Source organism: Myripristis murdjan, chromosome 3 (assembly GCF_902150065.1).
Source record: "Myripristis murdjan chromosome 3, fMyrMur1.1, whole genome shotgun sequence".
Classification (NCBI taxonomy): Eukaryota; Metazoa; Chordata; class Actinopteri; order Holocentriformes; family Holocentridae; genus Myripristis; species Myripristis murdjan.
The window spans coordinates 43,135,863-43,163,163 of record NC_043982.1 but is presented as its reverse complement, the minus strand read 5'-3'; the positions used below and the strand labels follow the sequence as shown (position 1 = coordinate 43,163,163).

The 27,301-nt window shown below is 43.2% G+C and overlaps 1 protein-coding gene across 5 annotated transcripts in view; it reads left to right on the top strand.

Moving 5' to 3' along the window:
• Positions 1-27,301, top strand: part of neo1a (neogenin 1a) — a 243,274-nt gene that overhangs the window by 127,661 nt on the left and 88,312 nt on the right. For all 5 annotated transcript variants that reach the window (XM_030046518.1, XM_030046513.1, XM_030046517.1 and 2 more), the window contains exon 5: positions 13,816-13,952. In XM_030046518.1, the coding sequence (XP_029902378.1) occupies positions 13,816-13,952 (137 nt within the window). The remainder of the gene's footprint in view (positions 1-13,815; positions 13,953-27,301) is intronic.

Below are 27,301 nucleotides of genomic sequence, written 5' to 3'. Positions count from 1 at the left end.
TTGTACAAAGCTGGTGATATCGTGAGCCGCGGAGAGGTAGGCCATTAAGTATGAGTGCTACTTAAAAGGATGTGAGGTACTCGACCGTACTGTGTGATTCTTGAATGTCTGATTATTTTCTTGCGAGCTTTTCTTTCTTTAAAGTACATCCGCTCCAAGTATGCAGGACAAAGAATGGGTCTGAATACAAATCTCCTTTTCTTTTCTTATTAATATTTTGGTCTTACAGTGTTACAAAACAGTCTTTTATATCTGCCGTCCAGGACTTAAGGCTGCCATTGAACTCTTTTCATGTGTGTGATGAGAGATGGGGACAGGGCCGATCCCTGAAATGGAAATTTGGAACAGCTGGTTGTTTAGCTGTCAGTTCTTCGGGAAGTGGATTTCCATCAGCAGTGTGGAGACTTTCAGCCGAGCTAAAAAATCTACATATTCGTAGACCAGTTTTTTAATCTAAAAACCGGTAAAGTCTGGCAATGATGCACATTTGTCTCATTTGCAAGTCTGACCAAGCAGATTGTCGGTGAGATAACAGATACCTGTTTTGGCAAGTAAATAAACCACCGATACAAAGGAGAGACAGCAGCAGGTCCTGAATCTGTTCATTCTAATGGAAGAAGACGTACCTGAGTGCGGATTATGACTGAGCATTATGTCCCACAGTCGCTGAAGTAAACATTACAAGCCACACATCCTCCCAACACTGTGACAGGAGATTGTTATTTTTGAGATGAACGAATCAGGGGAGCAGTGATTTTGTTTGGGACCGCTAAGGCTGGGCAGTAGATAGATATTGGGATATGAGACTAGATGTAGCATTCTGAACATCGTAATGTTGTGATATTGTCATAAACATGATCTTTTCCTGGTTTTAATTTGGGATGCAACGTTATGTTAGCTGATACTGGCATGAATTTTATAAAAAATCAGAATTGGCTAAAAGCTGATATCACTTAAAACGATAGTTTGGCGAAACATCGATCCATCTGTATTGTAAATGCTGCCTGGTAGTAAAGAGATGCAGTTTTCTTAACTTATTAAACTGTTGTGGCCCTTCTGTTATTAGATAGAGTGATTTTTATTTTTCATTGTGCCTATATAGTCCAAACTTACTGTTCACTATACAGTGGTGGAAAAAGTTCTCGGACAGCCCATGTATTTGTGAAATATTGCATTAACAAATCACTCTTAGGTCTTCAAGTGCAATTTCTTTTAGTACAGTCACAAAATACTAAACAAATCCTAAAAAAGCCATTAAAAACTTCAAATTGATTGGTTCCATAAAAATACATAAGAAATTTTGAGTATTGGGTCATTTTGGTACCAGTGATGAAATTGTTCTTTTTATTAAAAGACAATTTTTGTTGCCAAGCTTGGTGTCTATATAAAGCAGCACATCTGAAAGTTCTTCAGACACAAAAATGGCTAAAACAAGGAACCTAACGCAGGAAACACGCCTGAAGATAAAGATTACACTGTCAACAATTTAGTTTTGTTAGTTTTTCTTGTAAACAATAAACAAAAAAATATAATTTGTATTTGTTTGTATCTGTCTAATGCAGCCACACCTTTTGAAACTCACAAAAGATTTTTCCACAAATATTTCATGATAATATTTGAGATTGTGAGATTGTGTAAAATGTCACGTTGAGATGTCACGAGGTTTTGAAAAAAAAAAAAAAAAAATTAAAGAGCAAGTGCAGACCGTTTTCATCCCGTTGGCGCAGGCTGTAACGCACCGTCTTCCTTTATTAGAGCATTGTTGATGATGCTGGTAGAGCTGTCTGTCACGCACTTTCATGTGACACCATGAAAACCATCCAGAAGAGGCTGTGTCTCCCGAGTGTTTGAAATTAATTAGGCCATCAGATGTATATTTAGAATGACAGATATCTCAGATGAAGGATTGACGTTTCATTATTCGTATGCCGTTTGCATGTGGAGACCCTCACCGGTGTCGTCATCCTCATTAGGCTCATTTGACTTTGTTTAGGCTTTAGATGAAACCTGTTGCAATGGACGGCAAGTCCACCGTTCATTCTGGAAGCAGCTCGGCAGAATGTATAATACACCTGCCTGTTCGGTCGATACGATGAATATGCATCCGCTTCAACCGCTCCTGTGTGTCATCGATACCATCCCCGGCTCCCAGCATGCACTGACAGTGAGGCCTTTGAAATCACCACTGCAGTTTGGTTTCTTCTACATGCCTTTTCCTGATGACACTCAGGAAAAGGACCGAGGGCTTTTGTTCTTGGGAGTTTCACTTGATCACCTAATAGAATTCCCCAGCAGTCAATAAAACGGATGAATTATGTATGGCAGCCGGCAACGGGGAATTGACACAGCATGTAAATCAGCCCCTTCCCAAAGCCTTGAAGCCATCTGTCTCCCCCTTGTCTCCTCTGCCTCATTTGAATATGATTGTGTGTACATTATATTTACTTGTGTGTGAAGACAGAATGATGTGGGAAGTGCGTTTGCGGTGGCGTTACAAAGGGACTACGGGCTTACCCCACTCACATGTACGAGCCACATGCGCAAACATGCATGCGTTGCCTTATTGCATTGGCTGTTCTACACACACACACACTCACACACACAGTCTTACACACTGAAACACACTCTCTCTGGCTCTCGGTGGCCATGGGAAGTCTTTATAGAGAGCAGCGAGCTAGCAGGCGGCATTGAAATTCCACACAGCCCATTGGAGATAAATGTCCTATATCATCACCTTGTTTTCCACATACCGTTCTCCTCTTTGCTCTGCGGCCGCTTTGCTCAGGGGTCTTCACCTTCGCGTTTTGCGTCATTTTCTTCACTTAAACTACAGCAAGTCACCATTTGTTCTTCATGATGGAACATTTGTTGCGCTGATTCTGGACCAACAGTTCTGAATGCGGTTCAAACCACCAAGCGTTTGGTTATGCCTTGTTATTGTCCATTGTGATAGTGTGTCTGCTAATGCTACACACACACACACACACACACACACACACACACACACACACACACACACAGGGCGACAGCAGGTTTATCACTCTTTTAAAGACGCTTCGGTTGAACAAATGTCACAGATGTTTAGCTTTTCCACTAATCTGAGCATCCTAGAGAGGTAATCGCTTCTGATCGTCTGCACCTCTGACTAAAGCCTGGCAAAACAGCACTCAGACCCTCAGCCTTCTTTGTTCTCCACACCGTTTACGGTGCAGTAACAGCATTGCACCTACACTGACTCATTGATTTTTCAGCTTTCCCTCTTTATTCTCAAACCAGTTTTAAGACAAGTGCACCATTCTGCCTGCAGTGCTCATTACAGGGTTTTCTTTTTCTTTTTCTTTTTTTTTAAAGGCCCAGAAAATAGCCATCGCAACATAATATAGGTATTGCAACTTTGCTTTTGCATAGCCTTTCTGAGATGCCCGCCCAAGATACTACCTGTCAGTGGTAATGGCCTATAATTTTCATTGCCTCCTTTCTTCAGTATAACTATTGAGGTTAATGCCAGATGTCCATCTCTTGCAGTGCTTTTGCTTATTCTGCAACAGCAATTTATGGGGTTCCAATTTGTGTTCCCAGTGTCAGTGAACAGTATGGATGCACAGTTTATCCTTTTATGTTGTTAGTCTACTTTCAAGCTGAAATACAAGTCAGTAAGATCACAGACAGACCTTGAACTAGCTTGGCCTTTATAGAGGAGGATTGGAGAATTATAGTTTTTTTTTTGTGTCATCCCAGAATGAATCATTCAAATGTCAGGAGGCTTGGGCATCAGTTATGTAAAGAATATGGATAGAGGTGTCAGAAATACTTGGAAAGCGTGCATGTAGACCATCCATCCATTTTCTGCCGCTTATCCAGGGCTGGGTCTTGGTGGTAGCACGTTGAGGAGGGTAGCCCAAACTTTTCTTTTTCCCTTTTTTTCCCCTGGCTGCATCCTCCAGCTACTCCTGGGGGATCCCAAGGTGTTCGCAGGCCACCTGGGATTTGTAGTCACCCGACGCCTGGGGTCTCCTCCCAGATCACCTCCACAGGGAGGCACCTGGGAGGCTCGCCAGTTAGATGCTTGAACCGCCTCAAATATCTCCCCTAAACATGGAAGGACACCGAGCTGCACCACAAACTCCCCCCAGATGTCTGAGCTCCTCACCCTTTCCCTCAAGGCCTATTTATTCTCCCTTTACGTACAAAAATAAACACGTCTGTTTCAACTGATGCAGCTCATCACTGCCCACACACTTTCAAGCGTCTTTTATGTCGGCACGGATCAAACAGCAAATCCACTAGAGGGCAGCTCAGAGTCAAAGGTTTCTTACAGCAACAGACACGGAGATGTTGGAGGTAGAGTTCTCAAACTCTGCCCGAACCCGACCCTATCCGACCCTACCCGACATTTTCTGGTAGGGTCGGGCCTAAAATGTATGTGAATTGGCCGGGTAGGGTAGGGCTTCGGGCTCTGGTTCTGGTTTTCTCACTGCTACTAGAATCTGAGCCACTGGCGCTGCTAAATAATGGCGAATTTGGCGATCTTTTTTTTTTTTCCCTCTCCTTTATTTTTTTTCGGGCTTTATCGGGCTGTCGGGCCTAAAGTTCGGCTAATTAGTAGGGTAGGGTAGGGCCTCGGGCTAGCCCAGTATGGCCCGGGTAGGATAGGGTCTTAATTTTCAGGCCCGATGAGAACTCTAGTTGGAGGAGGTCGTAATAATGGAGCTGCTACAAAGAGACAGAAGAGGAGGCGGCGTTGTAGATGCTGGTGGTCTGTGAGGTCATTAAATGCATCACCACAGGGGACTGGTCTCACTTTGGCTGCACACTGCCCCCATGAATTTTTTGTGCTTCGTTCAGATCCGTAAGTTTCCTGAATACGTTCAAAAATACAGATGAAATGAAAGCGGAGTACAGACAGAAGTATTTAACGTTGAGTATGTACGAGCCTGAAGGGTGACCCCGGCCGCCCCGTGAAGGAAGCTCCTTTCAGTCAGTTGGATCCCTGATCTCGTTTCAGCCACGATCCAAAGCCTCCGACCGTCGATGAGGGTTGGAATGTAGGTCGACCAGCAAGTCGAGAGCTTTGCCTTCAGGCTCAGCTCCCTCTTTACCTTCTTCACCACAACAGTCCAACACAACTCCTGTGATCCATCTGCCGATCTGCAACAAGACCCCAAGATACTTGAAATCTCTCAGTAACTCTGGGTGGATAAACCCTGTTTCTCCTACAGATAACCATGGCCTCCGACTTGAAGGAAACTTTGAACTTGGACTTGGAAATATTTAATGGCGACTCAAATGGAAAACAAAACCGTTTTGTTCCTCTGGTCCCCCCCCCCCCCCCCCCCCACTTTATTTCAAATTTGCATGAGACCTGGAGTTAGATTACTGCTGCAGAGCTCAGGTTCCCTCAGCGCCGGTGGGAAGCTGGATGGTGACAGCAGAGTGAGTTAAGGTAATGGAGTGCTTTCACTGCCATGTGAGGCTGAGAAAACAAGACAACAACACTGTTCTCTGCCAGTGGAGCAGGGGAGCTCTCTTTAGGCACTCTGTTAGTCTCAGAAATACACACCATCACACAAGCTCTATTCAAGACACACTTATCTATTGCACCTATTGTCCTCATGTTGCATAAAACGCAAGACGTCAAGTTCATTATCAGGGTTCATGGTGCAAAATCTGCCTACATAATTTACCTTGCGACATTCGTCATTTACCTGAGTCCCCCCTCCTACCTTTCCCTGCCCTGTTTTGCTTGGAAGGAATGAAAGTGGAAATGCTTTGGAGCTAATGAGGCATCTGTGTAATGTTTTGAGATTGTGTAGTGCAGTAGGTGAAGAACTACAGGAATGCTACAGAAGGGAGTCGTGTTGGATTACAGACCGTGTTCCCATGAACCGAAGCCTTACCAGAACCTTCGAAACCTCTCAAGTATGTGTGTTACGTGACTTATGGGCTGCAGACTTCATTGTAATATGCGCTAATCAAAAGATCAGTTTATTCTTGGGTGCCTTGGTGGGGGGAAAAAAGCAAATAAAGTAAGGTATGCGAGAGTTGTTCCTATCTCCAGGGCCCTGCGGCTTTCCATTACGAGCCAGAAAAAAAAACAAAACCGTTTTCATGGCTGAGTCACTTGAGAAGCCCCAGCCTGCGCTGTTGCTGCTGTGTTTTTTCCACATTGATTTCTATTTTTTATTCATTTATTTCCTTATTTAATTTGACTTCTCTCTTCTCTCTCTGGCAAACACACACCTCTGTGTTTTCATGCAGCTCAGATTTGAATGGCAGTAGGTGAAAACCTGAAAGCCATCTGTTTGAAGACAGACAAATCATTCCAGTCTGCCCTCTGCCCTTTGGCTGCTAAATGAAATCCCAGTGTTTGCATCCTTGCTTGAGAATAATCCACATTTGTGGAGCTGCTCTGATTATGTCTGCATCAAAAGGAGGAAGTTAAGTTTGCGTTCATGTTGAACCACAACACCTTGAACAGCTCAGTAGCTTGCATTCACATGGTGCAGGCCGGCTGGCAGAGAGAGAGAGATGCAGCAGTAATCACAGAGAAATGAGGAAAGGTGGGGGTGAGAGAAATGTGGCATCCGAAAGAGAGAAACAGCCAAGCAAGTTAGGAGTTTGCCACCGCACTCCATCCAATCCATTAATAATGAATGCCCTTTTTGTTGTGACAGTTTTGATTCCACCTGCGTCCTCCCTGCACTCGAGATAGCCTGACCCATGGCCAGCCACTGTCACAGCAGCACTGATTGCACTGTGACAGCATACTGCACTGCCTCCATCCACGCATGCACACACACACACACACACACACACACACACACACACACACACAGTTTTGCAGAGATCTGAAGCCTCCCCTAGCCGAGGTGTACTGACCTGTGTTCTGGAAGGCTGAGCCACCGCTCAAACATACCAAATGTGCTCTATTCCCCAGTCCTGCTGTAAGCGTCTGTGTAGCTGGAGCTGCCTTCAAAGCTGCAGGATAAAAGTGCTGCAGCCCCCGACACGTCAACGGGAGGTTTTTCAACACTTTTTTGTAGGCCTGTAGCTATCCCAGCTCCCGTGGCTAGCCTGATGTTAGCCGAGCTGCACTAATGAAGAATGGGTTTCTTCATCTTTGGCCCTTTAAACTTCAGTCTGCACTGCAAACTATGGCAGCAATGACAACAGGAATCTTTGTGGAGAAGATATTGGACAATATTTCAGGATATTTTTCCTTTAAAAACCAGTCAAGCTCAGTTTGGATCAGTTTGGAGCCAGCTCACTAGACATCTTTAAAAGAAGATTAAAGACCCACCTTTTCACTCTAGCCTTTAACTAGCTCCTAACTAGCTCCTTAACTAGCTCCTATTTTATTCCACACTGTTGTCTTTTATTGTTTTATTTGCATCTTCTGTTTTATTTCAAATTTTATCTCAATTTTTAGCTTTTTCTTTTTAATTCCACCCTGTGCTGTGTTTTATTCTTTTTAATGTTTTATTTAATGTGTTTTCAAATGTTCTTCTTTTTATTGTGAAGCACTTTGAGCTGCAATTCTTGTATGAAAGGTGCTATACAAATAAAGTTTATTATTATTATTATTATTATTAAAAACAGCAAAAGTGAGTCCATGGTTCTCTGGTAACAGGAAAAAAAATGTGCTCGCTCCGTTATCAGCCAGAAGATTTCTGGCACATGCACGACGTTCGTGTTAAACTGCTTTTTACATCAAACTTTTGAAAGTGGAGGCCATAACAAGTGTGGAGAAGAGTTTTTCATGATTCTCAAACAGTCTTTACTTTGGTGGGTAACTTAACGAAATAGAAGCCAAGTCACTGAAGTAGAGACAGCGAGAATCTGCTCCGTGTTATTTTACATCGTCCCCGGCAGGCCGTCTGCTGATCCAGCCCAACGACAGGCTGAAGTCCTAAAACAGAGGCAGGCCTGGAGCGTGCAGGGCAGTGTTAATTTCATCAGATGAGACTAGACGAAATATATTCGTCAACGATGGGCTTTTTCATGACGAAGACGAGACAAAATCAATACTCTTAAACACTGACTGTGACGAAATTAACGCGTATTTTTTTGTTGACGAAAAAAACGAGACGAAATCTACTTCATCAAATAAAAACTTAATAAAATGTGTCTATCCTTTTTCGTCATAGACTTACAATTACGATCCAAAAAGTGCATTCACTGGATGCGCGTTAGTTTTTTCTCCTGCGCTGGTGTGTGTGTGGCGCTGTCTGAAGCGTAGCGCGGCGAGAACAAAGTTAAAACAGCAGCGCACTGACATAGATTGTGTAACAAAGTGAAGAGTTACCACTCCGCTCTATTTTCACTGGCTAACAGCAGCACACTGGCTTAGCTTGTCTATTCAGAGAAGAGGTATCACTTCGGCTTATTTTTCCTATTCAATCTATGTTATCACAGGCATACTACTGCTCATTCATTGGTAGCTGAATTGTTAGGTCTTTTTGATAAGTAATTTACATTTTTAAAATAATAATAATACTTAAACATATTGTTAAATAAAAAAAAAAAAAAAAAGCCAACATGATGCGGGTCAAAGACTAAAAAAAGACTATTGACTAAAACTAGACTAAAATACTTTGGATTTTCTTCGACTAAAACTAAACTAAAATGCCAAGACTTTTCGTCGGCTAAAATGTGACTAAACAAAAAGAATACAAGTTGACTAAATATGACTAAAACTAATAAGGGCATTTGACACAAGACTCAGACTAAAGCTGTTAGATCCAAACTGAGCTTGACTGGCAACAGTGGATTTCCTTTCCAGCATTTTGACAGTGATTGATTTTGTTTGTAGACATTATTTTGGGGACAGCCATAAAAAAAAAAATTGGACATTGTTTGAGAGGCAGGCTGCGTTTGACAGATAAGCTTCTGAGTGTTTCTCAAACTTTAGCCAAACTCGTAAAGTGTCTATCATGTGTCATCGCGCATCACAACTGAGGCGCGGCGGAAACGTGTCACCGCTGGAGGTGGAATTGGTTTCAAGCCACACATCAACACAACGCCTGATAAAGAAACTGAGCCCAATTAGCATCACCTCACCCAGTCTGCCTGACACCCGAACCCCTTCATTTTCACACTGTTTGTGTGTGTGTGTGTGATTTTGCACACACTCACATACTTATCTGCTGTTTTGTGAGAAGATTTTTAAAAAATGGCTGCACAAAGCGTGAGTTAATCTAGCAGCTCTTTGTAGGTGAATATTGTACAGTATAATACGTTTCTAATTAATGCCTCACTTACCCGCTTCTCCAATCAGTGTGTGGCAGCTAATGCACACGATGGCATACACACTTACAGCAGTCAAGCTGTCTTCATTTGAATAGCTGCAAATAGGGAGCCCTCCCTGAAAATAGTGCCCGGTTCCATTGTGTCTTTCCTACTTATTCAGCTCCAGTCAATTTCCCTGGTTTGCTTCCACCATGCCGGGGCTGGATAATGGACACGTCCCTCATTATACAGAGAGCTAGGTGCAGCAATTAGCACTGAGATTGACTTCTTCTTAACGCAACCAGATCGTTGAATGGTGGTTCTTCGAAGTCTATGCACCTTTTTTCTTAAATACAACAGGAAGCTGTCGATTTCCCTCTGCGGTGGATTACAATTACAGTTCAGCTTTGAAAGCCGATGCAGCGCTGAAAGTCGTGACTCCATGAACAGACGCCCCAGCGAGGCTCGGTCGAACCCTGTGACTCCTTCTGATGGTCAATCAGCAAAACGGTCCAGGGAGTAATCAGTCAAACAATAAAATAATAGAAATAAAAATCTGACTTTCAGTACCACACGCTTGTTGAAGAACAATAAGAATAATTTTGTTAACATTACTGCTGATGAAATTATAAGGAAGCACATCTGCCGCCGCTTGCTTCAACCCTTCAACCCAGAACAAGCAGTCGGCTGTGCGGTGCGTTCTGCACCTCTTTATGCCCAAACCTGTTTTTTCCCAGCACATGTAAGCTGTTTTTTTTTTTGTTTTGTTTTGTTTTTTCCTGCATTAACCTGGTTACTCACAATAATCAGGTTTCTTGTGTGCATGTAAATGTGAGAAGTAAGCCGTTTGGCAGTTTCAGTTGTGTGCGTTGCAGTCTGCAGTCTCCAGACAAAGAGATAAGACAAAGGCTTCTTTCATGTTACCTGTTGTGCTTTTTAACCCCCTGCAGAGGCAGGGAAAGCTCTGCCGGGCTCCCTGCTGACTGCTGCGGTTTTTAGTGTCCCTGGTCTTTATTGTACAATCCACTGCTGCCAGAACAGGCCCAGGCTGCTGTTTGAGGTACAGTGCTGCTGCCCACTAGCCTCTCAGCAGCTAAACGTCACCTCTGGGAATGGCTCTCTGCTTTGCCCCTCAAGTAAGATCTTGCTTGTTGATGTTGGAAACCAGCGTGAAATCTTTTTTTTTTTTTTTTTTTTTTTTTCAAGTTGGTATCAATCGCTGTCATCCAGGCGTTGTGTTATCTGCTTCACGTCCAATGCAAAGTGTATCTTTGACACAGCACAGGGTCACAGCTTCACATTAAATCAAAATATATAAACTAAAAATAGTGAGAAATTGCAGTTCTGGTGATTGCACCATTCAGATATTTTTTTTTTCTTCTCAGAGTGACGCGTTTCAAACGGTCTTCTGTCTGTGTGCTGTTCAAAATGCTTGGCCAGTGCATAGCTGAGAAAAAAAAATCTTTTATTCTTTTGAGGTGGAGAATATCCACAGCATGTTCATATTTCTATTTTATTTCTATTTTATTTTTTTTTCTATTTTTTTTCTATTTTGTTTTTCTATATTCCTTTTTAGAATGTTTACATTGCTTTTTGCTATTTATTATCTGTTTATACTGTTTATAATGTAAATTTTGCTTCATATCTTGCTATCCACTTTGCTGCTGTAATGCATGAAATTTCCCCACCGTGGGACTAATAAAGGAATATCTTATCTTATCTTATCTTATCTTATGAACTCCTGCCGGCCAGAAGATTGTATTATAATCCCCCAATAATCTGCCCACTGTCTCCAAATGCTCCGAGTAGACCACTTATGCTTTCGGAGCCTCGTGTGCATCAGTCCAGACAAAATAAACAAATAAATATAATGTTTTCTGTGTAATTATGCTGAACTCTGTGCTGTCGTCTCTCCCACCCCGTGATGTCATTTTGGTGGCAGAAGGCTCAGTGTCACCCCGGTGCATCACTCCGGCACAGACAGACAGACAGACAGACAGACAGACAGACAGACAGACAGACAGATGGCCTCTGGGGCCGACGCTGCCAAGCCCCAAGACGAGTGCAGGAGAGGGAGAGGGGGAGCCTGAGTGAGAGGCCCCGGCTCGTCAGTAGTTTGTTTAAAGCTAAATCAGCAGCCAGCAGAGGCTTGTTTTCCACACGGTGCCTTTTGCTCGCTCTGCACGTCTCCCCGTCCCGCCGCGCCAGCCTTCACGGGCTCATCTCTCTCTCCTCGGCTGCATCTCGCTCGCTGTGACCCTCTTTGGATTTCCATCTTCTCCTTCAGCCTGCCTGCTGCTCCTGCCTCTCTCTCTCTCTCTCTCCCCCTCTCCCCTTTGCTCTGTGTCTCTCTTTGTGAAGGCACAGATCTCTCTGTAAGCTATTGATTTTTTTCTCTCTTTCTTCTCATCCTCCTCCTCCTCCTCCTCCCATGCTCCAGTGGCTGTTGAATCAAGCCGAAGCAGAGCCGCAGTCTGCTTCCCTGTGGGCCTATCGGGAGGCTCAAAGTTTGTGCTGTTTAAGATGGGGGGGGGGGTCAGCGGTTGAGAGGAAAGGCTATGCTAATGGATGTGAGGTTATACGTTGGGGTTGAGCGTAAATACTTATTTTAGACGGACCATTAGCTGAGGCTGAGAGGCCTGAGGAGAAATAATTGACTTTGCCATTCTAACGCTGGGTTACTGCCGTGCTCTGTGATTCAGCTGAAAGGGAGCCAGCTCTGTCTTGTGCCCCTGTGTGTGTTGCAGTGTGTGAATATGTTTTCCTGTGCTCTAAATGAAAGTTGGCTTATTTATAATTGTCAGGCAAGAAAAGAAAAAAAACTGCAACATCCTTGCTAAAACATTTACAGCATCAGATCAGACAGTATCAGATCCTCACAGTCGTGGAGGTTTTGCTCAGCCAGAAGTGAAGGATGTGGAAAGAGAAGCTGCTGCTCCTCGGTGCTGGAGATGCCAGTTGTTATTCTGTCGGTGTGCATCACTGCTATCGATTAACAGCTGCTGTAAGGGATGGAAAACTTTTGTTGGTCTGATCGGGGCACAGCTGCAATATGAATGTAAGGCCCACCTGCAGGCCCTTGAACAGCCACAGTGCATGAACTAACCATGAGCTCGCGACATGAAATAACATGAAGTGACTTCTGGGAATACAGTGTAACACACACCTCGGCATGGTGTCACATAAAGGCATGCATATACGCCACAGGATGCATCGTAAATTTACTGACTGAGTGCATCAGTAAAGAGCACTGCACTGCAAAAACGCAAAATCTTACCAAGATTATTTGTCTTATTTCAAGTCAAAAATGTCTTATTTCTAGTCAAAATATCTCATTACACTTAAAATAAGACATGATCACCTCAGAAGTAAACTGTTTTTAAACAATTTTCACTTGTTTCAAGTGAAAATTCACTTGAAATAAGCGAAAATTAGCTAGAAACAAGAAACAAATTTTGCCAATGAAACAAGCAAATTTTCACTTGAAACAAGAGACAGTTGTCTAAAAACAAGTTACTTCTGAGGTGATCATGTCTTATTTTAAGTGTAATGAGATATTTTGACTAGGAATAAGACATTTTTGACTTGAAATAAGACAAATAATCCTGGTAAGATTTTGCGTTTTTGCAGTGTGGCTTTTCTCAGAAACACATAATGTATTGTTTTAGACTTAGTTTTGTCTCCAGATTTACAAATCATGGATTATACTCTCTTTTTTTTCCCCCCTTAAACCCCCACCTCAGCAGCTTCAGAAGTGAGGAAGCGTATTCTTTGCACATCATAGGACCGTGTCACATTCACGTTGCGTCTCTGCTGGTTGCAGCTCCATCACACTGATGCGGAGTGAAATATTCGAAGCCAAGATGCTGTTGTTTTATGGCTGCAGCCTCACGTCAAATAGAAAATATCTGCATGTCTTGTGCATCATTTCAGACACACTTCCCTGGAATCCAGCAGGACGTGTTTGGGTGTTTTGAAACCTCGGGAGCTCGACTGGAATTCAAAATGAAGTTCTGTCGGTCTGAACAAAGCTCGGCCCCGCGGCAATGATGATCATATTTGATAATATTAGGCCTCTGCCCATTCCTTAGTAGAGAGTGAAGCCAAAAGTGAAGTTTACACACATGCAAGTGAATTAGAAATGAGATTAAAAAAAAAAGAATGTGCAGATCACTCACTTTTAGCATATTTTTATTTATTCATGAAGTTGGAAAAGTCAAAAAGCAGATAAAGGTCAGGAGTCGACCTCCGGGGCAGATTCCTGCAGACGGGCTCGGGCTAAGGAGCGTGACACTTCCTGCACATGATATGGATATTGTTACATATTAGGCAATAAGTGATATTTCCAGGAACACAGTCAATGTAGGGAGCTATTTATATAGAAGCATAGAAACATAAGGCATGCAACAACCTATTAAAGCCGTAACCTCTTTCAGGAATGTAGTGGGAGTGATCCAGGGAGCAGGAGGATGTTGTTGGACGTGGGACAGGCGAGGTGCAAAGGCAATGGGAGGCGGTTGTTGACTTTGGCACTTATAACTCACACTCTACTTTCTCTCTCTCTCTCTCTCTCTCTCTCTCTTCCAGTGGAGGTCGTGTTGAAGTGGTGGGAGGGGGCAGCCTGCAGATCAACAACCTGACCGAGGAGGACGCCGGCGTCTACACCTGCATGGCCGATAACGGCAACGCCACCGTCGAAGCCCAGGCGCAGCTCACAGTTCAAGGTACAAACCGAACCCTGAACCCGCCCACGCACTCTGCTGGCTGCCGGGGCCGGTGGCACAGAGAGGGGGTGTGCAGCGCGAGCGATGGGGGGGGGGGGCGTGAAATCATACGGGTGCCAAAAGCGCCAAAAAAAAAAAAAAAAAAATCCTATTTTAAATTTTAGCACAAAATTTAATCCAGTGCACCGTAACAGAAATAATACCTACGAGTCATGCATAAAATACATCGAGCGAGTTTATTTTTGAAATTGTTGTGCAGCCGAGCGGCGACGCGGGGCGGCGTTAAGGCGCAGGAGGAGATCAGAGGGAAGAGACGAGGCTTTAATGACTGAGGTCAGAGTGGCGGAGGAGAGCACAGGCATTCTGGGTGCCGCCGAGCCATGAGAGTGAAAGAAAACGACTCATCTCATCTAATTATGCGAAATGACCTGAAGTCTCAGACCTGAAAAAAAAAAAAAAAAAAAAATCCAACAGATAGGTTTCTACAGCCTGTGTTTTTTTGACTCGGGTAATTTGATGGTGAAATGTGCTAAACTAGAAGGAGCAAGGTGTTGCTTCTCGTGGCGAGTATTTGGACGTACACACACACACACACACACACACACACACACACACATGACAGTGACATATTAGATGCTGTGATGATGTGCAGTGTTTTTCAGAGGTGCTGCAATAGCATGAAAGCAGGGATCACCGGGGTTCCACAGGCACTCGGCTCCCAGTCTGCTCCAAAACCTTTTACACACAGGAAGCTCCTGCTGCAAGTCACACTTCATTTCAGAAGCCCAGGATCTCAGAAGTCTCTTACGTTAAAGGAATAGTCCAACATTTTGGGCACAATGTCCAACTTACTTCAAATACCCATGGTGCACTGTGTAAGTAAGACAGCTGCTGTAAGGTTTATTTATTCACTTTGACAGAGCTAGGCTAAGACTCCCATAGACTTCAAGTGTTTATGCTAAGCTTAGAGATAATGCTACTCCTAAGAAACAAACCGCTGGACGTACAGAGGAGAAAATGGTATAAATCGTCTTGACTCAGTCTTGGGAAGTGAGAAACAGAAAATGTTGGACTATTCCTTTAAGGCTAACATGAACTAATCTGAAACTGCAGCATTAGTTGCCATCTGATTATCAGTGGAAAAGCAAATACGACATAAAGCAGATGACAGATGTGTTACCTCCTCAGCGTATCGTGTAGCTTGCCTTTCAGACTTTCAGGTTGTCAGCTACCGTGACCTGAGGGAGCGCTGACCGGCCGAAACCACGCGTGGCACCAGAGACGCTTTGAATCACGGTCGTCTCTAACACACTTTTTTTTTTTTTTTTGGTTTGTGTTTTTTTTAAACTGCATTGACGGGAAATGCCAGTTTCTCATGCCTGTTTGTTGTACCACAGCCCACAACATACATATAAAACAAAAATGTACATTGACCGCGGTCTAATATATTTTGATGCTGCGAACAGTGCAGTGCATATACAGAAATGTCCCAGGAGACATCTGTTATGTTGTTGTGCTCTCAGTACAGAAGGAACACGGTGGAGGGGAAAAAAAAAAAAAAAACATGTCTGAAGCTTCTTAACGCTGCTGCAAATATAAAACATTTGATGATGAAGCTGCCGGCAGGAACAGACAGACCGTCCTCTGTGTGACTGTTCAGGCTGTTGACAGTGACTTCACTTTGAGGCAGATGCTCGAGAAATTTGCTGTTATTGAAATGGATAATATGAGGAGTTAAAACCGCGAGCTCATGCGGTGATGTTAGAGGCATCACTCAGGAAACTGGCAGGATGCAGAAAACTCACAATTTGCACTGCAAAAAGTCAAAATCTTACCAAGATTATTTGTCTTATTTCAAGTAAAAATGTCTTATTTCTAGTCAAAATATCTCATTACACTTAAAATAAGACATGATCAGCACAGAAATAAATTGTCTTTAGACAATTTTCACTTGATTCAAGTGAAAATCTACTTGAAACAAGTGAAAATTAGCTTGAAACCAGAAACAAATTTTGCCAATGGAACAAGCAAATTTTCACTTGTGACACAAGTGAACAAGTAAAAATTTGCTTGTTCACTTGTGTCACAAGTGAAAATTTGCTTGTTCCATTGGCAAAATTTCAAGCAAATTTTGCCAATGGAGTTTGTTTCAAGTAGATTTTCACTTGAATCAAGTGAAAATTGTCTAAAAACAAGTTACTTCTGAGGTGATCATGTCTTATTTTAAGTGTAATGAGATATTTTGACTAGAAATAAGACATTTTTACTTGAAATAATCTATGTAAGATTTTGACTTTTTGCAGTGTGTACTACAGCTGTCCCTCGCTATAACGCGGTTCACCTTTCACGGCCTCACAGTTTGTTTGTTTTTTACAGCACATTGTGTTCTGCATCCTGATTGGCTAAGGGACTGTAGACCATTGTCAATCAGTCTCCTCCGTGCCGTGTCTCCTGTACAATACAGAATGCGTTCAAGTTGCCAAATTTACATAAATTTTCGATCGCTAGCAGTGTGACTCTGAAGTGAAAAGTGAGAAAATGTTAATGCCTGTCTGAGAAAAGTGTATAAAGTGTGTAGTGAGGGGTTTTACAGCCTTAAAACATCTAGAATAATTGTAAAAAATAAAGCTGACTACTTCGCGGATTTCGCCTATTGCGGGTTATTTTTAGAACGTAACTCCCGCGATAAACGAGGGACCACTCTATATACAAACTTTATGATATGATGTTTAGGATTTTCTCCAATTTGTCAGTACAGTAGAATTGGTCATTACTATGCCAGTAATGCACACACACACACACACACAACATGTAGTGTATAGTGACATATGATTTTATGATGTAGAAATATTGAGAATGACCCGTCCAAATCTAAAACGTCAGCCTGTGTAAGTGCAAGACGCTGCCTCCCAAAGCTTGCATTGTAAATTGAGGTTAGCGTGCACTCCATTCAATATGTTGTGGCCCTAATTCAAGCTGCACATTTAGTCTTCAGCGTGCATAATTATGTATCATGATTCTTTTTTTTCTCCCACAATTAATAATATTGGATTTGACAGTATGTAAACATTCAATTTAATTTGATTAAATTCATACTTGCCTGCAAGCGCTGCCATTAACATTCCCCGGCCGTGCGCTGGGTTCAGCTGCTAAGTGCACAGCGTGGAGTGTTTCTGTCTGGGAACATGTGCATTTCTACACGACTCCCAACGTCCACATGGGCATAAGTGTGCACAGAGGCAGAGAATAGCCAAGACCCTTACCGTAACGGAGTGATTCGCTGGTACTAGAGTCCAAAATGAGGTAAGAATGGATAAAAATAACAACGGTTTCCAAATATGTTGTTTCTAACCCAGACGAGGTAGTGAGCAAACTTTTCTTTCGAGCTGTTTCTGTATTTCAGAGTAATACGGCGAAAAATATAGTAAGTGAGTGCATGACGGCCGACAGCACCACAGAAAGCCATCGTTGTCTTTTCCTCGCTACACACACACACACACACACACACACACACACACACACTGCAAAAACTCAAAATCTTACCAAGATTATTTGTCTTATTTTCAAAATTTGCTTGTTTCATTGGCAAAATTTGTTTCTTGTTTCTAGCTAATTTTCATTTATTTCAAGTGAATTTTCACCTTTTCCACTGGCAAATTTTGCCAATGAAACAAGCAAATTTTCACTTGTTTCAAGTGAATTTTCACTTGAAACAAGTGAAAATTGTCTAAAAACAATTTGCTTCTGAGGTGATCATGTCTTATTTTAAGTGTAATGAGATATTTTGACTAGAAATAAGACATTTTTGACTTGAAATAAGACAAATAATCTTGGTAAGATTTTGTGTTTTTGCAGTGCATCTTTACTCTAATAGGAACACTGCCGGTCTGTTTCTATTTCTGCATTCACACTAATAACCCTAATTACTAAATTGTGAACATATATTCAGTAGAATGAACCGGACCGTCATTTTAGCTATAATTGTGTGGACTCATGACACTGTAGCAGCGCTGCACAAGTACACAAAGTACACAAAAGGTTTTTCAGGTATAATTTCAGGTCTTTAGTGAAGTGCAACAAGAGGCTGTGGGTTCCCGTCCTTCAGGCGGCACAGCGCTCGCTCCTCTAACCTCTGCTCGCTCTCTGATTCAGACACATCCAAGAGACGCACTTCTTCTTGTAATTAATGGTTTTAGACCCTGGCTGGATGACCAAAACGCATGCACACAGGTGTGTAGATTGTGTGTGTGTGTGCTGGTGCTCCTCCCAGGTGATGCAAGTCAACATGATTTGGTGTGAAATAGGTTTTGAATGGGGAGTCACCCAGAGGCTTGTTCCCGAGCTCCCTGCATTTCACACCACATCCTCACCGCCTTTTCCTCCGTTCCTCGTGCTGCAAATCCCTTGATCCCTTCATCAGCTCGCCTCCGTCCCCTTCATCATTTCCCCAAACTCGCCGCGATAAAAGGAGGCGGGAATGTAAAAGAGGAACGGGTCACCGGAAGACCTCCGACTTGACTCATTTTCCGTCTTCCTATCTGCATTCCGTCTACCCATCTCTCTCTGATATCTCCACCTCCAGAGTGACAAGAGTCTGGAGGATTGTACTGCTGTTGAGACACATGGGTCATTACAATAGGATAGAATGGTTTGATTAGCTCCCATGGCCCAGCCACACAAGCTTAATTGCGTTGCCTTTGTGCAGATTGTTGAAGAAACCGGATTGTGGCATCGATCTGCTCCCAGGACTCGCACGCACGGCGTCAATAGATTCCCTCAAGAAGCAGTTACGCTTCTGAAAGACGCTCGTACAAATCGGCGGGATATGAATCCATACGACGGACGAAACAGTCAATTTTTGTTTCTGTGACTGGCTTCGCCCCGGGGGCCTTTTTCGCTGCAGTAACAAGATGGAAATGTTGCCGGTGGCTCTTCAGCCTGGGATTTGACACGGTGAGGCGGTGAGGGTTCGCCGAGAGAAGGCTGCAGGATCCGCCGTGCAGCTGGTGCTCATCTGTGGAATTAGAGTTGCATGAGGTGCTGCGGTATGTTTGTGCACATAAACACACACACACAGACACACACACACACACAAAACAGTATACATGACGAACCTATGTACTGTAAGGACGGACATATGGTGTAATCCTGTGTGCATCACTAGCAAATGTGCACACACACACACACACACATACACACACACGTGGTCTATAAGCTCCTCAGTCATCCAAGTGGGACCGCCTGCGTCTGATCAGAGCTGGTTTTCGGCGTGCGGCGTGGAGACGTGTTTTCAGAGAGGTTGATATAAAGTTTACTTCACCGTTCGACTCCCAGAACATAACAACAGTTGTTGTTTTTTTAAATTCTGTTTTTTTGTAAATGGATTTCTCGGGATAAATGGGCAGATTAAATAAGATTATTCTTCTTTGTAATCCCTTTCATTCAAGATCTGGGAATGTTTGTATTTATATATTAAATTGTTCTTTTCTTTTATAAATAAATGAAATAAAGAATAAATAATGATAATAAAATAATAATAACAGGCAATTGAAATGGGACTGTGTACAATCGGCGTCGTATCGGGGATTCTACATTTACTAACGGAGATCTGAATGAGCAGCTTCATCAGCAAAGATGATGTTGTGGTTTTTAATGAGCTGGCACCTCCTGGGTCCCGTCACTGAACCAGAACTGCAGCAAAAATGCACCGCTCTGTACCAAACGCTGGCTCGGGACGGGGCGACACCGAGGGTGAAAACAGCCAATCTCACTGGGAGCTGCTTCTAATCGTCTGTGTTATTGTTAGCAGATGTGTGAAATAATGTTAGAGCGAAGCCACCAGCCCGTCAGATAAGGCTAAGCTGTTCTCAGAACGCTGTTTGGTTTGGAAAACAGAGAGCCACAGCATTCTTTTGTGAATTCTTTTGTTGGGGTTGGGCTTAGTGACAACGGGACGGGTTTTTAGTGGGACCGGCTCGGCCCGGCTGCTTCTTCACCTACATCAACAAGCTCTTCAGCCGAAGTCTTGACATCAGTGAAAACATACTTTTTTTTTTTTCTTGTCGAGGGAAACAACCCAGAAATACAGCGACTTGCCGTGAATCATGCCAGTTCTGCTCGGGTCCATTTCTAAGGCGCGTTCCTTTCCCTCCTCCAGGCCTGTAAGTCTCCACCGGCCTTAATAAACCAAAGAAAATCCACGAGGAGGGACTGGAACATGTCGAGAGGCCCTCCGTGCACACACACACACACACACACACACACACATACACACATACACACACACACTTACGATTCTGCATGCCTGCATATGTACATGTGTGTACATCGGGGTACTGAATGTCTGTGTGTGTGTGTGTGTGTGTGTGTGTTCTGTTGAGTGGCGCTCTGCTGTGACATCTCAGGCTTTATTAGAGCTGGCAACACGATAAATGAGGCCAGAGGAGGCAGCAGCTTTTGATTATGGCCCTGTGTGTGTGTCTGCAGCACCACCCAGACCAGGACCCTGTGTGTGTCTGTGTGTGTGTGTGTGCGCGTGTGTGTGGGACAGAAATAGTTTCTCTGCAAACATGTATGTTTTGAGTTTTATTGGGCCTCGGGTCAACGGCCCTCATTTATCATGGCCTGGTGCTATCATGCGTCTGCCGGCCTGCTCTTTCCATATGCGTCTCACATGCAGGAAGTCCCTGCCCCCTATAAAAGTTGAAGTCCTGCCCGTGGACTGAAGAATCTGAATTTACGGCTGCAGTGTCTTTGCTCTGTCACACAAACGGGCTGCAACAGATCAAAGCTCTAAAAGCCTCAGATATCTGTGACTTCCAGCGGTCCCACTTCTTCGGCTTCTTCACATCTTTTGTGCCGAGAGAACTTGGCTTTGTGAAAAAAAAAAAATCCAAGTCCCTGATGAAAAACCATATCAGCATCGTTTGGACTGTCCAAATTATTCCCACAGGCGATCAAACAACGAGTGACGCTAACCGAATGGAAGTCAACGCATGTAAATGTGGTTGTTATATGTTAAAAATGCCTTGAAGAAGAGATTTTTTTTTTTTTTCCCAGCTGTGCCTTTTTTTTTTTTTTTTTTTTTTTTTTAAGAAATATTTTCTCAGCACGTTGCAGAAATAGTTAGCAGTGAGTGACGCGGTGGAGGAAGTCAGGATCTGATAGGATCTGGGGGATATTTCAGTCTGTTTTTATTGTGACACGCCGTCTTCCTGCCCTGCCTCCCTCCAGCGTCACACAGCAGCTGGATCCTGGCAGAAATAAAAAGCAAAAAGTTTCCAACCGCTATTAAAAGCACGCTAATCTGATAAGGAAACACACACACACACACACACACAGGCACACACCTCGTCCCTGTTATGTAGTGTTATCTCTGCCGCTGGGGGTGAGAGGCGTGCAGAGGTGTCTCTCTGTCAGATTCCTGTCTGCTCTTTCTCCTCCTTCATGTGTTTGGAGTCAACAATCCTCCATTTATTCCAGATTAACTGCATCTGTGTTAAAGTGTGAGCATGTACCAGGTCGGCCCACCTGGCCTACAGCGTCGTCCCGAGGCGTCCGTGTGTCTAATCACCAGCTTACGTGATTGGCGTCAGGCTGCACTTTGACAAAAGTTGAATCTTGCTCAACTTCTTGCCGGACAGCTGCCGTGTTTTTTTGCCACCAGGCGGCCTGAGTCCCCTTACTCAGCCAAGCCCGATGTGGAGACAGGGATTTCCAACTCTCTGCTGCTTGATCTGTGCGAGCGGCGATAAAAAAAAGGGGCAGGTAGAGAGCGGCCCGCAAGGCGCTCGAGCGCATGAACTCCTTCTCATTCATCACCTCGTGTCTTTTCCTGTCTACAACCAGGAGCTGCCAAAGCGACACTCGTCAAAGCTGGATTGTAGTTGATAATCTATCAGTGTCAAAAAAAAAAAAAAAAAAAAAAAAAAAAAATCAGCAAATAATCTAGTTAGACTAATATTGTTCAAGTGATTTCATTTCAAGTAAGTCTTGTTGGTTTTTGGAAAGTAAATAAAGGAGACAGGGAGGAAAAACTAGTCGGCATGCCCACCAGCTTCACTGTGGAGGGGGTGCACTCCGCAGTGGAAAACCAAAAACAGAAAAGTAAAGTGAGAAGAGTCCAGTTGAACCGAGCCGATCCCCGGCAGTGGAAAACCTGCGTTAGTGGGGATGTTTATCAGGACGCCTGTTAGTCCAGTAATTTTAAGCCAAATGAGGGGTCAACGTCAAACAAATTGCAACAGAAACAAACTCAATTGATTTTGTATCCTCAACATGTCCTGAGTGAGGGGAAAAAAAGCCCCAAAGAATCCCACTGGGGGAAAGTTTCAAAAAAGACCAAAATATAGCCCATTCAAACGCCTATTAACTTTTTTTCTCATGTGAATAGGGTAAAAAATTTAACCTTTAGGTATCACCATGAAAATTGCTGAGTTGATTACTTACCTTAAGACAAATAAAAAATGTATTGCAAGTTTTTTGAAATTGTTTAGTAACATGCGCTAATTTGCATAAATTTGCATAAACGCCACAGTTTTACTACAGAGGGCATATACAGTGGTCTTCTTATGATACTGGCATGAAAATTGGGATGAGCTGTCTCCATGGGCCACTTGACAAGTAACCACTTAGAAATTTCAAAATGGCTGCCATTTTTCAAGATTGCTACCACCTTAGTGGAGCAGTTCTGACATGCTGCAATGATAATTGTTAAAGACTGGTTTTTAAGTTCCTTCTTCCTTAATGTTCATTGGCAGCCTAAATGGGTTCCATTCAGACCTTAATGTTCAGTATTTGACTGTTATATGTCAACAGGATTGATTATGAGATTTTCACCTGGCTATACCCAAGGTTTATATCTGTTGTAGCGTTTATGCAAATTAGTATGTACATAATTCAAATATGCACCATTTGCTCATGTCAATAAACAATTTCAACAAACTTGCAATACATTTTTTATTTGTCTTAAGGTAAGTAATCAACTCAGCAATTTTCATGGTGATACCTAAAGGTTAAAATTTTTACCCTATTCACATGAGAAAAAAAGTTAATAGGCGTTTGAATGGGCTATATTTTGTTTGACCTTGAGTCATAAAATGACTGGACTATGTAGCCGTGCTGTGCTGGTTTCTTTTGCGTCTCGCCTCAGGACGTCTGATTTGGGCCTTTGTCCCTGCAGCGTTCCCGTTAGGCGAGTTTAGACGTAATGAAACGCCCTTCACAGCCACGAAGAGCCTCTTAGGTTGAGACTTTCTGAAGACATGGCGAAGGAAAGGTTAAACTCATGCAACATTTAAAGCAGAACGTGTCGTGTTGGTCTCGTCCTCTGGGTGTGATCTGAGTCAGGACGCCCTCAGGAGCTGCTCTCTGCTCCCCTGGGCGCCGAAAAGGCATCGATCTCCAGCTCCGTGAGGTAAAATTAAAGGTATAACCAGCGGGTATAACCAGTTTGGCTGAAAACACAAGAGCCACAGCTTTATTTTTGAATTCTTATATTCAGTTTCTTGACATTAAACTTCTCTTTTCTTGTTCTCCTGCTTGAAATGAAATCAGTCCGCTTGCTGTTTGCCACATGGCTCCAGCACGTCTCCAATGGGAAGTTGTGAGATCATCTCAAAGCTTTGGATGCTCTTGTTACTAAAAATGTGTCTTGGTCCTAAATGGCAGCGTGGCTCGAGGACGGGCCGTCGCTGAGCTCCACAACAAGCCAATGCCAGGCTCGTTTTTTTTTTTTTTTTTGGGGCATTTAATGGACAAACACGAGTCGTTGCTTTCCCCCTATTTGCCGTATCTTCTGGAAAGAGTCCACAGGAGCATTTGAAGATTTGAGCTCCCTCTCTCCGACTCTGCCTCCGCCTGCAGCTCGTCACGCCGTTCTTGTCTGCTCAGCTACCGGGCAACAAGCATCTTAGGCGCCTTAATGCCGGAGCTGTTTGTTTTGCTTGGGATTAAGGGTAAAGCTGTTATCTTGGGAAGAGCAGGATTTGTAATTAGCGCAGTCCGCCCTCCGCCTGCCCTCGGGGTAAACTCCGACTCGCCGCTAGCTTTTGTTTAGCGTCATAAAGCTAACGGGACGCCGGCCAAGCTACCAGAGTCATGAAAAGCCTCGCCGTGTTTGCAGCCTTTGTCTTTTTTCCGTTTTTTGTTGAGAGTCGCGGCGGCAGTGATTGTCAAAGATTGTTTTCGAATAAGTTGTTAATCTGCGACTCGGACAAGCCGACAATCTGCCGAATTCAGCGTCAGCGTTCTGCGGCGTCTTAACCCTTGAGTTACCCTTCAAAAAAGTCACATCCATGACCCTTCAAGTGGACAAAAATGTCCATTTTCTAGAAAGTGACCACCAAAGGTCACAGGGGGGTGATTTTTGGCAAGAGGGGGTAATTTTGGGTTAAATTTGAAAATCCCAACTTTCAGCATGAAAATCCATTATTTGACCCTGTAATGCATTTTCAAGATTTTAACCCCTTCCAGGCCATTTTGAACACCTGAAAGAGGTGAAAGAGGTGTACCTTAGAAATAAAATCAAAATGAGAGTTGATTTACAACAATAAACACAGTAAATTTTGAACAAAAACAGTACAGTAGATAGTACAATTTATTTCTAAGGTACACCTCTTTCACCCCTTTTAGTGGTTTTGCCCTCTATAGAAACAGCACCCAGAGGTGTTCAAAATGGCCTGGAAGGGGTTAAAATCTTGAAATCCATGTTAAAAGTGATTTAGTGTAACTCCATATGAGTCACTTCAAAGATTTTGAGGATAATAAGTACAAATACCAACAATAACAAATGGATAAATGACAGGTGGACATTTTTGTCCACGAAGGGTCATGGATGTGATAAAAATGCATTACAGGGTCAAAAAATGGATTTTTGTGCTGAAAGCTGAGATTTTGAAATTTCACCCAGAATGACACTCCCTCACCAAAAATCAACTCTGGTGAGGATGGTGTCTGTGAGGGAGTTTTGAAGTTTTGAATTTTGAAAATGGACAAAAATGTCCAGGGGTCATACGAGGGTTAACGTGCCGTAGATTCAAGTTTCATCGGGAGCGAGGGCCGCAGGTTGAATGAATGCTGTTCACCCTCAGTGCATCTCACTTCAGGGTTTTCCTGCTGAACTCGAAGCTCAAAGTCAAGAAATCTCCCCCAAAATCTCTCCAGTAATCCTGCAGGGCTTTGTTTTAACCAGCTGTGAGTGAAGACACACACACGACCTCCTGGTGGCTTTCCTTTAGCACTGCACTCGACTCGGCAGCCGGCTGCAGTAAAGCCTCTTTAATACGAGCCCTGAGGAGGAACCGGCCTCACAGTGAATTCATCTGTTTCTCTTCCCTTTCCTTCTGTTTTTTTTTCTTCTCTCTTTCTGTCTTATTTCTCTGCTAGGGCTTTATTACTTTATTAAGACGGTGTGGCCAAATCATCAGCATGATGTGCTTTTAATAACGCTGTGTTTGTTGTTTGAGGAGGATTCTGTGTGGAGGTGAAAACGCCAAAAAAGTGTTCATTACTTTTTACACTGTTAAACTGTTCATTATCAGAGAGAGCAGGTTAAAATACTGGGACATAATTTAATGTGCATTCAAAAAGACAATAGAAGCCAAACTAAAACACACTGCAGGCTCCTTAGTTAGCAGAGACATGCAACAAGTAAAGCAAAGGAGCTTCTTCACCTGTGCAGCAGGCGGTCACGTCGGTATGTTAAAGGGCGATAAACTGAAATGTGCAATTTTTCATTACATTTTTTTAATGAAATCATCATGAAACTGAGGATTGAAAGTCCAAATTATGCAGAGAGAGGTCTAACCCCCCACCCCTCCACCCCACCACCCCTCCCCAAGACTGAAACGGTGGGTTTTGCTTCAGGCTGGCACACACTACAGGATTCTTCAAACCTTCACAGATCTAGAGACCATAACAAAAGACAGATCGCACAAGATCTGTGTCTTCTGATCTTACAGTGTGTGGTGTGCACCGCGGAGCACACCACACACGAACCCATTCTTCAGCAGAGCATCAGGTTCTTCACGCTCAATATTCCAAATCTCGCGTAGTCAAACGGGACTTCAGTGTAAACAAACATGACGGACAAACACCGGCACCAAAATCCACAAAAAAAGGTACAGAAATGAAAATGATCGAAACCCTGAATGCCAAATGTGTGTCATCTAGCCAATGACAGGCAGAATAATAGGAATCATTTCATTGCCATGATTAACAGCAAAGTGCCCTCTTGTCCGGGTAGGGAATTGAACCCTTGGTTTCATGCATGGCAGGCGGAAACACTATCCGCTCCGTCATCGGGAATTATATACTATTCCTACGGTTTGGTCTTATTTTCTATTCATGTTGATTAAAAAAAACTGCAAAGTCCGATCGGTTTGAAAATAGGCAAGCCGCTTTTTCTCCACAAGACGCACATTTTTTGTATGGGATAATAAAATAATAATAATAATAACAAAAAATAAAGGTTAAAAAAGGGACGAAAAGATGTTTAATATTTGCAACTAGAAATCCTGTAGCCTGGTGTGTGGAAATCCTGTCGTGTTGAAGTCCGCATCAGTGAGCTCAGTTACAGCCTGGTAATGGTGCATTTTATTATCAGAAAAGGTAACGGCGTTGTAACGGGGGGAACAATATATATATAAATATTTTTGATTACTCATTACTGATAAAAAAAAAAAAATAATGCCGTTTATTTATAACGCTGTTATTCCCATCACTGGACATCACACACTGTACGTGCTCGGCCCACACACTACAGGATTTCTAGTCGCAAATATTAAACATGTTCATTATTTACGATCTCTCCTTCCGAGGCCTTCCGAGCGGATCGGACCGGACAACACACACACACACACACACACCACAGGAGAATCAGACCCGATGATGTTTGCAAACATCAGACAATCGGGCCTTTGGCGGCTTTGATCGGAACGGGGAGATCGGGACGAAAATGGGCCCGATTATCCTGCAGTGTGTACCAGGCTTTAACATTTTTCTAGTAAATGGGCTTAACATTCAACATCATTGGTTTGGTCCTTTTAAGCTGTTTAGCCTGTAAAAAGACCAGCTGATAATCCAACAGCTAATAATCCAACAGGGGAGATACCACAGCCTCTGAGCTTGACCTTGATGTGGGAGTGCAGAGCTTGAATAAAAAATAAATAAAATAAATTTTAAAAAATCTGCTTTTTGCTGATGTTAAATGATCTGTTTGCTCTTAAACTCGTGTACCCGTGGGCGCTGACGCCTCTGTGTGTTTCTTTTCTCTAGTAAAGTGCTGGTTTGGGTTCTCACACACACACACACACACACATACACACACACACACACACACACACACACAC